Source organism: Passer domesticus, unplaced genomic scaffold, assembly GCF_036417665.1.
Source record: "Passer domesticus isolate bPasDom1 unplaced genomic scaffold, bPasDom1.hap1 HAP1_SCAFFOLD_81, whole genome shotgun sequence".
Classification (NCBI taxonomy): Eukaryota; Metazoa; Chordata; class Aves; order Passeriformes; family Passeridae; genus Passer; species Passer domesticus.
The window spans coordinates 307,106-321,177 of NW_026990178.1; the positions used below are offsets into that span (position 1 = coordinate 307,106).

General features: G+C 74.1%; 2 protein-coding genes across 2 annotated transcripts in view; both read left to right on the forward strand.

Annotated features, from left to right (window-relative positions):
- Positions 1 to 46: 46 nt before the first annotated feature.
- The window catches only part of PLEC (plectin), a gene marked incomplete at its 3' end in the record, with an annotated part of 48,596 nt that continues 34,570 nt past the window's right edge, over positions 47 to 14,072 (forward strand). The window contains exons 1-2 of the mRNA XM_064407133.1: positions 47 to 270; positions 2,003 to 2,180. Coding sequence (XP_064263203.1) covers positions 2,021 to 2,180 — 160 coding nt within the window. The remainder of the gene's footprint in view (positions 271 to 2,002; positions 2,181 to 14,072) is intronic.
- LOC135293163 (plectin-like) lies at positions 11,397 to 13,685 on the forward strand. Its single transcript, XM_064407159.1, has 2 exons — positions 11,397 to 12,188; positions 13,588 to 13,685. The coding sequence occupies exons 1-2, from the start codon at positions 11,693 to 11,695 to the stop codon at positions 13,683 to 13,685; spliced, it is 594 nt and encodes a 197-aa protein (XP_064263229.1). The 5' UTR covers positions 11,397 to 11,692.

Consider the following 14,072-nt stretch of genomic DNA (forward strand, 5'->3'; position numbering starts at 1 on the left):
GCGGGGTGCGCTGGCTGTGGAGGGTGGGGCGCTGAGATAAAGCGCCCCCCGCTGCCCGCCCCCCGCCCCGCCCCTGCCGCGAAGCCGGAGCCGGAGCCGGTGCCGGTGCGGGCGGAGCCCCCGGGGCCATTTTCCCCCGGAGCCCCCGCGGTCCCGGTGCCGGTGCTCCCCGCCGGTGCCGCATCCCCTGCGGAGCCCTCGCGGTGCCGGCGCCGTTTCCCCCGCCGGTCATGCCCCCCCGTGGCGTCTTGGCGGACATCGTGGCGCTCGGTGAGTCCCCGCGCGTGGGACCCCCCTCGCCCACTCCCCCGTGGAGCCGGGAGCGGCGGAGGGGGGCGGGGGAGGGCTTGGGGATGCTGCCGCAGGGCTGGGGGGGAGGGGGGCTGCGGCGTGGAGGGGTGGTGCGGGAGGGCTCTGCTGGGGTGCAAGGGGTGCTCAGACCCGAATCTGGGGGTTGGGGGGTCCCTGTGCCCCCCCCGTGGTGGGGGGGAGGCGGCGTCAGGCCCGGGGTGGAGGGGCTGCTCGGGGGACGTGGGCGATGGAGCCGGTGACTCAGGCTTGGCACCGCGCTGCCCCCCACGCCCGCCCCTCGCCTGCTCCCCCTCACTGCCCCCCTACGCCCGCCCACCCCCCGCCTGCTCCCCACTGCCGGGGCGATGCCGCTGGGTCTGGGGGCGCCGGTGCTGTCGGTCGCGCCGGGGTCCCGGGGCGCCGCGAGGGCCGGGCGCTGTGGTGTCGGTGATGCCGGTGGGTCCCGCTGCCGGGCCCGGTGCTGCCGGGCCCGGTGACTTTCCCGGGTTCGGAGCGGCTGCAAATGGCGCCTGGGCCGCGGCAAACGCCCGGTGCTGCCGGCTCCCCGGGGAACGAGCCCGAGCCGGCGTCAGGGCTGCGGCGGAGGTGGGATCGCGGAGGCGCCGGGATCGCGGAGGCGCCGGGATCGCGGAGGTGTCGGGATGCTGCGGGCAGCATCACGGACGTGCCGGGAGAGCGGAGGCAGCGGGATGGCGGAGGTGCCGGGATGGCGGGGGCGGGATCACGGAGGTGCCGGGATGATGGAGGCGGGATGGCGGGGGCAGGATCACGGAGGTGTCGGCATCACCGAGTCATCCCCGCCCGGGAGTCATCACAGCCTCCGTCCTGCTCCCCTGGGAGCACTCGCGGCACCGAGGTGCTGCAGGCGGCACCGACCCCGCAGCCGCTCCGAGCCCCCCGACCGCTGCCCCGCTGCCGCTGCGGTCTCGTCTCCCACCCCCTCGCTCCCGCTGCTCTTCCCGAGCGCGCCCCGGCTGCGGCGGCACCGCCACGGGCGAGCTCCCGGTGCCGGACCGGCCACCACCGCTCCCTGCCCGTCCCTTCGCCGCGGTGACCCCGTGGGGACCGTGTCCCTAGCGACACCGCCCTGCACGGCTCGGCTCGGCTCGGCATGGACCCCGCTTCCCCGGGGCTGTCCCGAGCGGTTCCGGCACCTCCGGGCGCCCCGTGATTCCGCCGTGCGCTGCACCGGGCGCTGCCGGTGCTGCGGTCCCGGTGCCCGGTGTGCCTGGCACCGCCTCTCTACCGCAGGAGCCGGGTCCGGCGGTGCCGGGGGTCCCTAAGCCAGAGGGGGAGCAGTGGCGATGCTGGGGATCCCTGCTGCCCGGTGCCGGGGGTCCCTGAAGAGAGAAGGAAGGAGATGGAGATGCCGGGGGTCTCTGGTGCTCGGTGCCGGGGGTCCCTGAACGGAGAGGGGGGACAGTGTTGATGCCGGGGGTCCCTGAAGCGAGAAAGAAGAAGGTGGCGATGCCGGGGGTCCCTGGTGCCCGGTGCCGGCGGTCCCTGAAGGGAGAGGAGGGGCAGTGGCGATGCCGGGGGTCCCTGCTGCCGCAGTGCCGGGGGTCCCTGAAGCGAGAAGGGAAGGAGATGGCGGTGCCGGTGGTCTCTGGTGCCCGGTGCCGGGGGTCCCTCGCGTCCAAAGGCGGTGGTCCCGGTGCCGGGGGTCCCTGACGCCGTCCCTCTGTGGCAGGAGCCGGGGTCGGCGGCGATGGCGGAGGAGAGCTCGAGTGGCAGCAGCGGCTCGCCCGGCGCCGGGGACACGCTGCCCTGGAACCTGGGCAAGCACCAGCGCTCCCAGCGAGCCAAGGCGGCCGCGGGCAACGGGACGGTGCTGGACCCCGCCGAGAGAGCCGTCATCCGCATCGCAGGTACGGCCCGGGGGAGCGGAACGTGCCCGGGGGGTCACGGGGGAGCCGGGCCGTGCCTGGTGGGCGCGGAATGAGCCGCTGTGGGGCGGGGGTCGGGACGTGTCCGGGGGTCCGGGATGTGTCCGGGGGTCTGGGATGTGTCCGGGGGTCCGGGATGTGACCCGGGGGTCCGGGATGTGTGCAGGGGTCTGGGATGTGAGCCGGGGGTCGGGATGTGTCCGGGGGTCCGGGATGTGACCCAGGGGTCTGAGACGAGCCCCGGGGGGATGGAGGGGTGGGAGGTGTCTGGAGGCCCGCGGGGCGATGCCGTGGGAGTCCCACGGGGGCCGGGGGATCGGGGGGTGACACAGCGATGCGAGCTGCTCTGGGGTCGGCGCAGTGAAGCCGCGATGGGGGATGCCGAGCCGTGCCGAGCCGTGCCGTGCCGTCCCCGTACAGCTGCCAAAAAACGCTCGGCGTTTCCCCCCCGTAAAGCACTCAGCCCCCCCGCGGCACAGAACCCTCCCCCCGGCTATTTCCGTTACTCCTCCCTGTCCCTCCCTCCCTCCCTCCCTCCCTCCCTCCCTCCCTCCCCCCCCCCCCGCCCCGCCCCCCCACCCCCCCGGCGCTGTCCCCGCTCGAGTTTCGGGGCATTAATGTCTATTTTTAGGGATGACGATGCCCCGTCCCATGGGGCCGGTGTGTCCCCCCCCCACAGCTCGCCCACGGCCGGGACTCGGCTCCGGGGGGGGGCTCTTGGGGGCCGCAGTGGGGCCCCCTCCGTGCCCCTCCGGTGGCACCGGGAGCTGAAAAAAATCCCTCGGTGCTCTTGGGGCTGCCGAGGGAGTCCCGGGGGGGCGTGACGTCCCTGTCACGGCCGGAGGGGACGCGGGGGTCTCTGTGAGGGGCTGAGCGTTCACCAGGGGAGGGGGCGAGGGTGGGGAGGCCGGGGTGCGAATCGGGGGGTGTCTCTGAGCCGGCTGTGGGGTGCACCAGGGACCCCCCACCCCATCCCTCACCACCCGCGCTGTCCCCTAAAATCTGCGCCTCCAGCCCCACACTGTCCCCTATCACCTGCGACCCCTGTCCCTTGTCACCCACCCCTCGCGCTCCTCTGGGCACCCGTGGGTGCCCCACGGACGGGGCCAGCACTCTCGGGTTTCGGGCAGTGCCGCATCCCCAGCACCGGGTGACCCCTTGGGGGGCGCGGAGGGCTCCCCTTGCCCCGTGGGGTGCCTTGCCCCGCGGTGCCGTGCCCCGTGGGGTGCCCGTGGGCGGGTGCCGTGCCCGTGGGCGGGTGGGTGCCGTGCCCGTGGGCGCCGTTTCCGCGCTGCGGGGCGGTGTCCGGCGGTTCCTTTAAAGGGCTGGGCGGGGGCACGCCCCGTCCCCAGTGCCGTCCCCTGTCCCGTCCCGTGCCCCTGCCCAGCCGCGGGGTGCGGGGCCGCCGAGCCGCCGGACACGCCGGACGCACCGGGCACGCCGGACCCCGGCCCCGGCCCCCGCCCTCGCCCCCCAAAATCCGCCCCCCCCCGCCGCCATGGCCGCCGCCGGCCCCCCTCCCGCGCCCGAGGAGCAGGACTTCATCCAGGCCTACGAGGACGTGCGGGAGCGCTACAAGGGTACGGGACCCCCGCCCCACCGCGGCGGGCCGGGGGGCGCCGCGGGGCGCGGGCGGCGGGGGGGCGGCGGGGCAGCGCGGCCGCTCATTCCCATAATTGGGCACGGCGGGCACCGCCAGCCCCGGCACGGCCGGGGGGGCCGGGATGGGGGGCTGGGGGGGCCGGGGACACGGCCCGGCACCGCCGGCCCCGCGGGGAGCCCCCCGGGCCGGGGCTCGGGGCCGGGGCTCGGTGCCCGCGGGCGGGCGGGGGGCTGCGCCCGCGCCCCCCGGAGCGGCTGCCGGGGTGGGTGGGGGGTCCCTCCGGGTGTTCTGGGGACAGAGGGGCTGCCGGGTGGGCGGGGGGCGGCGCGGAGGGGGCACGGGCGGTGAGGGTGCGGCGGCGGAGCGCCGGTCTCAGTGACATCGGTGACATCAGTGACATCGGTGACACGGGTGACACGGGTGGCGTGTCGGGGTGCGAGCCCCGCGCCGGGCGGTGGGTCTGAGCCCGGCGCTGCCCGCGGTGCCCCCGGTGCCTGCGCGTGGCCGAGGGCGCCCCGGTGTCGCAGCAGCGGCCGCGGCCATGCCCTTACAAGGGAGCGGGCGCTGCCTGCGGGGGGAGCCCCCCCGGCCCCACGCCGGGGGTCCCAGCTGTCCCCGCCGCGGGGTCCCGGCCCTCCGGGGGTCTGGCTGCTCCCCCCAGAGGGGCACCCCGGTGTCGGGGTGGTGGGAACGTCCCGCGGTCCCTGCTTGTGCCACCGTGCCGGTGTCCCCCGGCTGGGCTTGGTGCTGTCAGGGGCAGCTCGGCACGTCTGAGCCTGGCACACCTCAGCACGGCCCGGGTGCCACCGGCACGGCTGGCACACGGTTCGGCAGCTGCTGTCCTTCAGCAGTGCCAGGGCAGCGTGGGGCGGGTTGGTGACACTTGGCTGGTGGCGCTGGGCAAGTGGCAGGGTTCATTGTCACCGTGCTGTCCCACCTTGATGGGTGCTGGCAGGTGTTCACTGTCACTGCACTGTCCCACCTCTCCAGGTGCTGGCAGTGTTCATTGTCACCCTGCTGTCCCACCTGTCCGGGTGCTGGCAGTGTTCACTGTCACCCTGCTGTCCCACCTCTCCAGGTGCTGGCAGTGTTCATTGTCACCCTGCTGTCCCTGCCAGGTGCTGGCAGGTTCAGTGCTGTAGGTCCCGGGGCAGGTGTTTGGTGTCACCGTGTCCCCTCACCTTGCCAGGTGACACCGTGTGACCCCACCCTGCTCGGTGCCAGGTGGTGCTGCTGGACACGAGCTGGTGTCACTCCTCAGTGAGTGCCACCGGGTTTGGTGTCACTGCACAGTGCCACCTCGCTGGTTGCCGCTGGGGGACCGAGGGTGGGGGTTCCTGTCCCCCCCTGCCCGGTGGCTTTGTGGCCATGGGCTGGGTGCGGGTGGCTTTGTGGCCACAGGCTGGGTGCGGGTGCTGAGTGGCCGGAGGGCAGCTCGCCTGCAGGGCCGGTGATGTCAGGGCTGAGCCAGCACAGCCGGGCAGGGTGACACAGCGGCGGTGGGCACGGAGCCCGTGGGAGCTGGTGATCCCTGCCAGCGGCTGGCACGTGCCATCCCTGCGGCCCAGAGCCCAGGGGACCCAGCACCCGCCCTGCCAGGGGCTCTGCCACGCGTGGGGCAGGGCTGGAGGAGCCGCTGGTGGCCCTGGCATGGTGGAGCTGGTGGCCCTGACATGGTGCTGGTGGCCCTGACATGGTGCTGGTGGCTCTGGCACGGTGCTGGTGGCCCTGGCATGGTGGAGCTGGTGGCCCTGACATGGTGCTGGTGGCCCTGACATAGTGCTGGTGGCCCTGGCATGGTGGCACTGGTGTCCCTGGCACAGTGGTGCTGGTGGCCCTGGCATGGTGGTGCTGGTGACCCTGACATGGTGCTGGGTGGCCCTGGCACGGTGCTGGTGGCTCTGGCACGGTGCTGGTGGCCCTGGCATGGTGGAGCTGGTGGCCCTGACATGGTGCTGGTGGCCCTGGCATGGTGCTGGTGGCTCTGGCACGGTGCTGGTGGCCCTGACATAGTGCTGGTGGCCCTGGCATGGTGGCACTGGTGTCCCTGGCACAGTGGTGCTGGTGGCCCTGGCATGGTGGTGCTGGTGACCCTGACATGGTGCTGGGTGGCCCTGGCACGGTGCTGGTGGCCCTGGCACAGAGGCGCTGGTGTCCCTGACACAGTGCTGGTGGCTCTGGCACAGTGCTGGTGGCCCTGGCATGGTGGTGCTGGTGGCCCTGGCATGGTGGTGCTGGTGGCCCTGGCACGGTGCTGGTGGCCCTGATGTGGAGCTGGGTGGCCCTGACACAGTGCTGGGTGGCCCTGGCACAGAGGCGCTGGTGACCCTGACACAGTGCTGGTGGCTCTGGCACAGTGCTGGTGGCCCTGGCACGGTGCTGGTGGCCCTGGCATGGTGGTGCTGGTGGCCCTGACACAGTGCTGGGTGGCCCTGGCACAGAGGCGCTGGTGACCCTGACACAGTGCTGGTGGCTCTGGCACAGTGCTGGGTGGCCCTGGCATGGTAGAGCTGGTGGCCCTGGCACAGTGGTGCTGGTGGCCACTGCAGCCAGGCTGGAGGCCCCCGTCTCTGCTGCCACCATCACCACTGTCATTGTCACTGCGGCAGCCAGGCCCCAGGCTTGGCACCGTGCTCTTGTCACCTGTGAGGGACAGCTGGGCCCCTGGGGCACCCCAGCCCCGTACCAGGGTTGTGGGGTGGGGACCGTGCCAGGGTCCCTGGAGGTGGCCGGGGGGTCACGGTGGCCACAGGGCAGTGGCCGTGCCGTGTCCCTGGGAGTGGACAGTGGCCTGGTGGCTGCACTATGGTGGCAATGCCACCGTCCCTCCTGGTGTCCCTGGGGCTTGGGAGGTGGCTGGTGTCCTCCGGGTGTCCCTGGGGCTGGCTGGTGTCCTCCTGGTGTCACTCCCGGTGTCCCTCCTGGTGTCCCTGGGGATCTGGGAGTGGCTGCTGGCCACAGTGGCCACGGTGGCTGCAGTGCAGTGACCATCCAGGAGTCCCTCCTGATGTCCCTGGGGCTTGGAGGCTGGCCAGCATCCCCAGTGTGGTGGCCTGTGGCTACAGTGTGGTGACCTCCCGGTGTCCCCAGGGCTGGCTGGTGCCATGCTGGGTCCCTCCTGGTGTCCCCAGAGCTGGCTGGTGGCCACATGTGGTGGCCATGCCACAGTCCTTGGTGGCCCCAGGGCTGGCTGGTGGCCACACTTTGGTGGTCCTGCCAGAGTCCTTGGTGTCCCCAGGGCTAGCTGGTGGCCACAGTGCAGTGGCCATGCCACAGCCCCTCCAGGTGTCCCCAGGGCTGCCTGGTGGCCACACTTTGGTGGCCCTGCCACAGTCCTTGGTGTCCCCAGGGCTTCCTGGTGGCCACAATGTGGTGGCCCTGCCACAGCCCTCCCTGGTGTCCCCTGGTGGCCACAATGTGGTGGCTGTGCTGGGTCCCTCCAGGTGTCCCCAGGGCTGCCTGGTGGCCACAGCGTGGTGGCCATGCCACAGTCCTTAGTGTCCCCATAGCTGGCTGGTGGCCACACTTTGGTGGCCCTGCCACAGTCCTTGGTGTCCCCAGGGCTGCCTGGTGGCCACAGTGCAGTGGCCATGCCATTGTCCCTCCTGGTGTCCCAAAAGTTGGCCAGTGATGACAGTGTGGTGGCCATGCCAGAGTCCTTGGTGTTCCCAGGGCTGCCTGGTGGCCACAACGTGGTGGCCATGCCATCATCCCTCCTGGTGTCCCCAGGCCCGGCTGGTGGCCACACTTTGGTGGCCATTCCTGCTGGGTTTGGGGCTGTTGTGGCCACGTGGAGCTGAGGCTGGGGCCTGGCACCCCCAGCTGGCACCGTGCCCCCCCTGACAGCGGTGCCAGTGCCAGCTGGGGGTGTCCCCTGCCCCCCTCAGGGACAGACACCCACCCAGCACTGCTGGCAGGGCTGAGACCCCAGCCCAGGCCCGGGGACGGCCCCACTGGGGGGGAACTGGGGGGGGCAGTGCTGGAATGGGGGGGGGCTGGGCATGGGGGGCGCTGTGTGAGCTGGGTGGGAGGGGGGGTCTGTGCTGGGGGGGGTCTGGGGGGTGGGAGCACACTGGGGGGGGTCTGGGGGGTAGGAGCATACTGTGGGGGGCTGTGCTGTGCTTGTGGGGGGCAGGGGGCTGTGCTGGGGGTAGGGGGGCTGTGCTGCTGTTGATGGGGGGTCTCTGCTGTGCTGGGGGCAGGGGGCTGTGCTGAGGGGGCAGTGCTGTTGTTGATGGGGGGGTCACTGCTGTGCTGGGGGCAGGGGGCTGTGCTGTTGTTGATGGGGGGTCTCTGCTGTACTTGGGGGGTCTCTACTGTGCTGGGGGGGTCTCTGCTGTGCTGGGGGCTGTGCTGGGGGGTGCAGGAGCTGTGCTGCTGTTGATGGGGAGTCTCTGCTGTGCTGTGTTGGGGGGTCTCTGCTGTGCTGTGTTGGGGGGTCTCTGCTGTGCTGGTGGGGGTCTCTGCTGTGCTGGGGGGGCGGTGCCGGTGCCGCAGGGGCGGGGGGCTGCGGCGGCGGGGCGGGGCCGGGCCGGGGGGGCGGGACGGACCCGCCCCGGGGCTGCGGGACCGGCCGGCGGCGTGCGGGAGCGCGGGCGGCCATGGAGGGGGCGCGGGGCATCCACCACGAGATCGCCTCCCTCAAAGGTACCGGGGCAGGGGGCACCGCCAGCGGTCCGGGGCCGGGCCCGCGGGAATTCCGCGTCCCGGGGAGGGTTCGGCGTCCCGCGGGGGGCGGGGGGGCCGCGTCCCGGCGAGCTCCGGCCGCGCCGCATCCCTCCCGTGCCAATGTCGCAGCGCGGGCGGGAGGGCGGGGGTCACCGGGGCATCGCCGGCATCGCTCGGAGCTCCTCGGTGCCGCCGGGCCCCCGGCGGGCTCCGCCGCGGCGGTGCCGCGTTACCGAGCGGAGCGGAGCGCTGGGCCGTGAGTAACGGGAGCCGGCGGACGCCGGTCACGGGGCTGCCGGCGGCCACCGGCCCCGCTGAGCCACCGCGGGGCCGGAGCGGAGCCCGGCCGGGGTCGGCGTGGACCCGGCGAGAGACGGGAGGGACGCCGGGAAAGTCGCGATGGAGCCCGGGAGCCTCAGGGTGGAGTCAGAGAGGGTCGGGGGGGACGGACACGGGCGGGGGTCGTGATGGACCTCGGCCGGGGGGGGATGGGGTGGGCCTCGGGCGGCTGGGGAATGATCCCGGCGAGGTTCGGGATGATCCCGGCAGGGTCAGGGCGCCCCGCGGCTGTGGCGATGCCGCAGGCCCCAGAGAGGGGGTCCCGGGTCGTGTCCCCCCCCGGCAGAGCCCGGGCTGCGGCGAGGCTGATGAACGGGGAGGAAAAGGAGGCTGATGTACGGGAATTAAAAGGAGGCTGATGTACGGGAATTAAAAGGAGGTTGATTTACGGTGAGCCCGGGAGCCCTGCCGGCACCGGGACCCCTGCCAGCACCGGGACCCCCGCCGGCACCGGCGTCATTGTGAGCGGGCCTGTGTCCGCGGTGCCCTCCGCAAACAGCCGCGGCTTTGTTCCGCTGGGCACGGGGAGCCCGGCGGCCCCGCCAGACCCCAGCACTGGCACCGGCACCGGCGCTGGCACCGGCACCGCACGGCAGCGCCGGGCCCGCTGCCACAAGCGCTGCCCGCCCCACATTTGGGGGCCCCGCTCGAGGCTTCCGTGGGGTGCACAGGACCGGGATTGGGGGTGCCCCCAGCCCCCCGTGCTGCTGCCGGGGCGCGGCGAGCGGGGCCGATGCGGGAGGGCTCATCCCCGGTGGGTGCGGGGCTGGCGGCGGGGCGCTGGCGATGTCCCCGCTGTCACATCGCGTTGGATCACGGCGGGCGGCGGGCGCTGACGCGGCACTTCCCGGCGGGACGGAGCCGCCGGCGCGGCCGTGACCCCGCTGCGGGCCGGGGGTGCGGGGGGGACACGCTTCTGCTGCCCCCATCGCTTCCCTAGAGATGCCCCCAGTGCTTCCTCCATCGCAGGCACCATCACTCCCGCATTGCTGCTCCGCATTTCTCATCCCTGCCCGCCTTGGTCCCCATCCCTGTCCCCCTTTTTCCCCATCTCTGCCCCCCTTTTTCCCCATCCCTGCCCCACATTTTCCCCATCCCTGCCTCCCTTTTTCCCCATCCCTGCCCTCCATCACCCCCTTCCCTCCACCCCCGGCCGCTGCCCCCCTCGCTCCTGCCCTCTGTCCCACCCTCTGGGGTTCTGGGGGGCTGTGGGGCTCCCCGAGGGCAGCGTGCCGAGGTGCGGCTCGGGCAGGCGATGGATGCTCCCCTCTGGGGGGGTCTGGGCGCCCCAGTGCTCCCCGTGCCGCTGCACCAGCTGCGCCCTGTGCTCTGCCCTGCGGGATGGGGAAGTTGTGCAAGTCCTGCCGGGGCCCCTGGAGACGCCAGTGCTCGAACATCAGCCCCTGCAGCTTCGGGATCCCCGGCAGCTCTGGGGCGGGCACCCCACAGGCAGCAGCCGCCCGTGCCTGGCTGCTCCCCACCAGTAAATCCCAGTAAATCCCAGTGAATCCCATCGGCAGGGATGGGAATGCCGGGCAGGTGTCCCTCCATCCCCCCAAGGCTGCCGGGGAGCTCCTGCTGCAGCCTCGCTGCATCCCTGTGCCCCTCGCTGTGCTTGACTGGTTGCGCTGAGGGAGCCTTGGGGGGTTCCTCCCCTTTTGGGGGTCTGTGAGCCCGGGACCCCCCCAGCGTGGGGGACAGCCTGGCACCCCAGTTCGTCCCACACAGTCCCTCCTGCTCTGTGGTGGGGGTGCCACACGGGACATGAAAAGGGGGGGGGTCGCCGGTGCCGGGGCTCTTGCCACCCCCCCGGCAGTGCTGGGGGTCCCGCTGCTGTGCCGGGGGGTCCCCGCCGAGCCCCTGGGGGCTGTTGGGCGGTGCTCGGTGCCGGGGGGCTCGGGGGGAGTGGCAGCTGCCTCTGGCTCGTCCCCACCTGCCACCCGCAGGGCGTGGCGTGGCGCAGCTGTGCCACCGCCGGGGCTGTGCCACCGCCGGGGCTGTGCCACCGCCGGGGGGTCCCCTTGGGGACAAACTGGGGCAGGAGCAGAGCAAACACTGACGTGGCAGGATGTGGCTGCCCAGCCCTGCCCGCGCCCATGCCCGTGCACCTGCCCGACCCCTGCCCGCGGCTGTGCGGGCAGCGCGGGATGCTCGGTGGGCCCGGGGCTGCCCGGGGCCTCCCCGCTCTCAGCCACCCCGGGCTCTCCGTCCTCTCCCGAGCTCGGGGACAGGCTCAGGACCCCTCCCCAGGCTCAGGGTGCCCCTCCCCAGCTCAGCAGCTCGGTGTCCCCCTCGGGATGGGTTCCAGGATCCCCGCGGCTCAGGGACACCTCGTTCCCGACCCAGGGTCCCCCCGGGCACTCCGCGGGGCCGGTGCCGGTGCCGGGGCGGGGCGGGACCCGCGGGGGTTCCCACGCAGGAACCGGCCGGGTGGGTCGGGGCAGGGGGGGGGAAGGGGAAGGCGGCTCCGGCCGTGCCCCCCCCGGGCGGGAGCCGGGGCCGGGGAGGGGCCGGTGGTGAGTCAGGGCTGGGCCTGGGGCCCCCCCTGACCCCCCCGGCCGGGGGTGGAGCCGCAGCCGCTCCCGCCGTGCCGGCAGCCAGCGCCGCTCCGCGTCGGATCGCGCCGGGACGTGCCGGGCCATACGGGGCTGTACCGGACTGCGCCGAGCTGTGCCAGGCCGTACCGGGCCGAACTGGACCGTACCGCGCTGGGCTGGACCACCTGAGCCGTGCTGGGCGGTACCGGACCGTAGTGAGCTGGGCCGTGCCGGGCCGTACTGGGCCGTGCCAGGCTGTACTGGGCTGTGCCGGGCCGTGCTGGGCTGTGCCATACGAGGCGCTGCCGGGCTCCGTGGAGCTGTGAGCGAGCCCCGCTGCCCGCGCCATGGTGGCGGGGATGCTGATGCCGCTGGAGCGGCTCCGCTCCATCCTGGAGCTGCTGTTCCGCGAGGGCGTGCTGGTCGGGGAGCGGGACGGCTGCCCCCGGCGCACCCACCCGCAGCTGCCCGGCGTGGCCAACGTGGAGGTGCGGCGCGCCATGGCCTCGCTGCGCTCCCGCGGCCTCGTGCGACAGACGGCGGCCTGGCGACACCTCTACTGGTACCTGACGGACGCCGGCGTGGCTCACCTGCGCCAGTACCTGCGGCTGCCGCCGGACGTGGTGCCGCGCTCCCTGCAGCGCGTCCCGCGCCCCGCCGCCGCCCGCCCCGAGCCCCGCCGCGCCGCCGCCCCCGCCGGCCCCGGCGCCCACCGGGCGCGTCCCGCGGGCGCTGAGCGGCTCTACCGCCGGAGGGACGAGGCCGAGGGGCACGTGGAAGCCGTCGCCGTCAGCGCGGGGCCGGGGGTGTGCCGGCCGCCCCCCCAGCCCGGCCCGGCCGCAGGTACCGATCACCCCAGGGTGCTCCCGGTGCTCTCGTGGGTGGGGGGCACTCGAGCCCCGTTGCTGCCGGGGGAGGGCTGGGACAAGGACAGGTCCTTAAGGTGCCCTAAACCCCCGCTGCTTCATAGCCGAGGATGGGGTGGGGGTGCCTGCAGGCCCCTGTGGTGTCTGGGGAGGGAGGGGGGCTCTGGGGGGCTCCTGGCCGTGCCCCCCTGACCCCACGGGGATGCTCTGGGCAGGAGTGGTCGCTGGGGGATCACGGGGGCCCGGGGTGCAGTGAGGTGGCTTCCCGGGGTCCCAAGAGGCCGGTGGGGTGATGGGACCCGGAGTGCTGCAAGGGTGGCATTGCTGCCACCCTCCCGGGCTCCGGTGTGCCACGGGGGGCTGTGCTGGGGGGGGGGACGTTCTAGGGGGTCTGTGCCATGGGAGGCAGCACTTTAGGGAGGCCATGTAGTGGGGAGGGGGGCACATTCCATGGGGATTTTGCACCCCGAGGTCCCCACGGGGCCTGGGGTGGGTCGGACAGACGGCGGCAGCTGGGGCGGGCAGTGCCGCTGGGGAGGGGGCTGCGGGGGTGTCCCCAACGCCTCCTCCCCGGCGACACGCGATCCCGACACACGATCGGCGGCAGCTGGACCCGGCGGGGGTGCGGGGCGTCCGGTGTCCCACCCCCCCGGGCGGGGCAGCTGTGGTGTCGCTCCGAGGCGGCGGTGAGGGGGCCCCCCCGATCCCCCCGGGCTGTGAGTCAGCCCGTGGCCGTGGGCAGCCGCCTCCGGTCCAAGTTTCCAGCCTGGAGGCGCCGAGCCCGGTCCCTGCCAGCCGTGAGTCACCGGCCGGCGGGGGGGCCGGGCCCGCGGCGCTGCTGCCCCGTGGCTGCGGGTCCTGCGCGGGCACCCGTGGGGGCGGGAGGGCTTCTCCCGAGCCCTGGCCCGGGGCTCCGGGGTTGTCCCGGCTCTCCCCCGACCCTCGCGTGGGACGCGGTCGCGGAGCCGCGGCCGTCCCGTCCGGATCAGCGGATCCGGCTCCAGGCTTTGCCTCCGCCCCGAGAGCCGCTGCCGGAAAACCCGGCCTGGAGTTCCCTGAGGGGACGGGGTCGCGGGGTTTGCGGGGTCCCCGCGGGGCGGGGGGGGTCCCGGGACCCCCCAGCGGCCCCATTCGCCCCCCTGCCCCGGGGGTCGGCCTTCCTCAGCGGCGGGGCCCTGCCGGGGCTCTTAGTCTCGGTGTCACGGCGACCCCCGAGGTGTCGGCCCGCTGACCCGCCCCGCTGCCGGGGGGTCCGGGGGTCCTGGGGCGCCGCCGCGGTCGCCCCGTCCCGCCCCCGCCCGTGTCATGTTCTAACTCGGGCTCGGTGACGGGCCCCGGTTATTTATATCGACACCCGCCCCCCCGCTCCCCCCCAGCCCCCGCCGCCACCGGCGGAGCCGCGCTGCGCCCTCGCTCCGCGCTCCGCACCTGCCCGCACCCTGCCCGCACCTGCCCGCACCCTGCCCGCCCATGAAGGTCGTACCGGGTGGGTGAGACCGGCGGGGCTGCGGAAAGCACGGGAACGGGGGGGGGGCTGGCGCCGCCGGGGCGCGCTGTTTGTCCCGGGATATAAAAAGCCGGGACCAAGGGGACACTCGGGGGGGGGGAACGAAGACGCGGAATGGGGGGGACACGGGGGGGCCGTGCCGGTGCGGCGGGCAGGAGGCGTCTCCACGGCGCGGTTCGGGAGGGGTTAAGGCGGAGAGGGCGCTGCCCCGTGGGGGCGGGCGCTGGTTCGTCCCTGACCCGCCGAGCCCGGCCGGTGCCGAGCCCGTCCCGTGTCCCTGATGGAGGACACCGGGTCCCTGTTCCCGTCGCTGGTGGCGGCGGGGCACGCGGCATCCCTCGCCCTGGTCTGGTA

What these genes read in the sequence shown, in the direction of transcription:
- LOC135293163 (XM_064407159.1), top strand. Translation starts at nt 11,693, where the DNA reads ATGGTGGCGGGGATGCTGATGCCGCTGGAGCGGCTCCGCTCCATCCTG. An exon ending in CCAGCCCGGCCCGGCCGCAG is followed by an intron (nt 12,189 to 13,587) that starts GTACCGATCACC and finishes GCTCCCCCCCAG; the next exon opens with CCCCCGCCGCCACCGGCGGA.